Consider the following 578-nt stretch of genomic DNA (forward strand, 5'->3'; position numbering starts at 1 on the left):
CCCCATTCCCACAGAGAGCAAGACACCTCTTCACGGCTGAGGCAGTTGGTGTTTATTTGGAAATCAGAGACCAGCAGAACCAGAGGATGTTTCCCCGGGAGCATCCCGGGGCACGAGTGCTTGCGGGAGGCTCAGTGGTACTCGTGGGCCAGCGCGTGGGCTACCACACGGACCATCTTCTGCCAGGCGGCCTGGCAGGCGGGGGTGAAGTCCTTGCCGAAGTGGCCAGCCAGGACGATGATGAGGATGTCACCCAGGAGCTGGCAATGGAGGGAGGAGACGCCGTTAGCCCAGTGCTGCCCCACACCTCCCTCCTCACCGTCCCACCACCCGGGTGTTCGCGCGCGGACACCAGTTATTAGGGAATTCAGGGCAAAGCAAGGAGCGGGTCTGTCCCAGCCCTGTGCAGAGCTTCCATCTCTGGCTCTCACCAGGATGCCTGGATGCCCTGCATCCTCCTCCCCAGACACCTTCCTTCGCCTGCTCGGCGGTGTCCTCCCTCTGCTTCGACTGCGTTGATCCCTTCCTTCCACACCCCTGCGCACCCTGCCTTTCTCTCGTCTCACATCCCCCCCCGC

The 578-nt window shown here is 62.8% G+C and overlaps 1 protein-coding gene across 1 annotated transcript in view; it reads right to left on the reverse strand.

Annotated features, from left to right (window-relative positions):
* Nucleotides 1–131: 131 nt before the first annotated feature.
* LOC104505928 (hemoglobin subunit beta-like) overlaps nucleotides 132–578 on the reverse strand; it is a 1,269-nt gene continuing 822 nt past the window's right edge. The window contains exon 3 of the mRNA XM_010146699.1: nucleotides 132–260. Within this exon, the coding sequence (XP_010145001.1) occupies nucleotides 132–260 (129 nt within the window). The remainder of the gene's footprint in view (nucleotides 261–578) is intronic.

This window comes from Eurypyga helias, unplaced genomic scaffold (genome assembly GCF_000690775.1).
Source record: "Eurypyga helias isolate BGI_N326 unplaced genomic scaffold, ASM69077v1 scaffold43630, whole genome shotgun sequence".
NCBI classification, from domain to species: Eukaryota; Metazoa; Chordata; class Aves; order Eurypygiformes; family Eurypygidae; genus Eurypyga; species Eurypyga helias.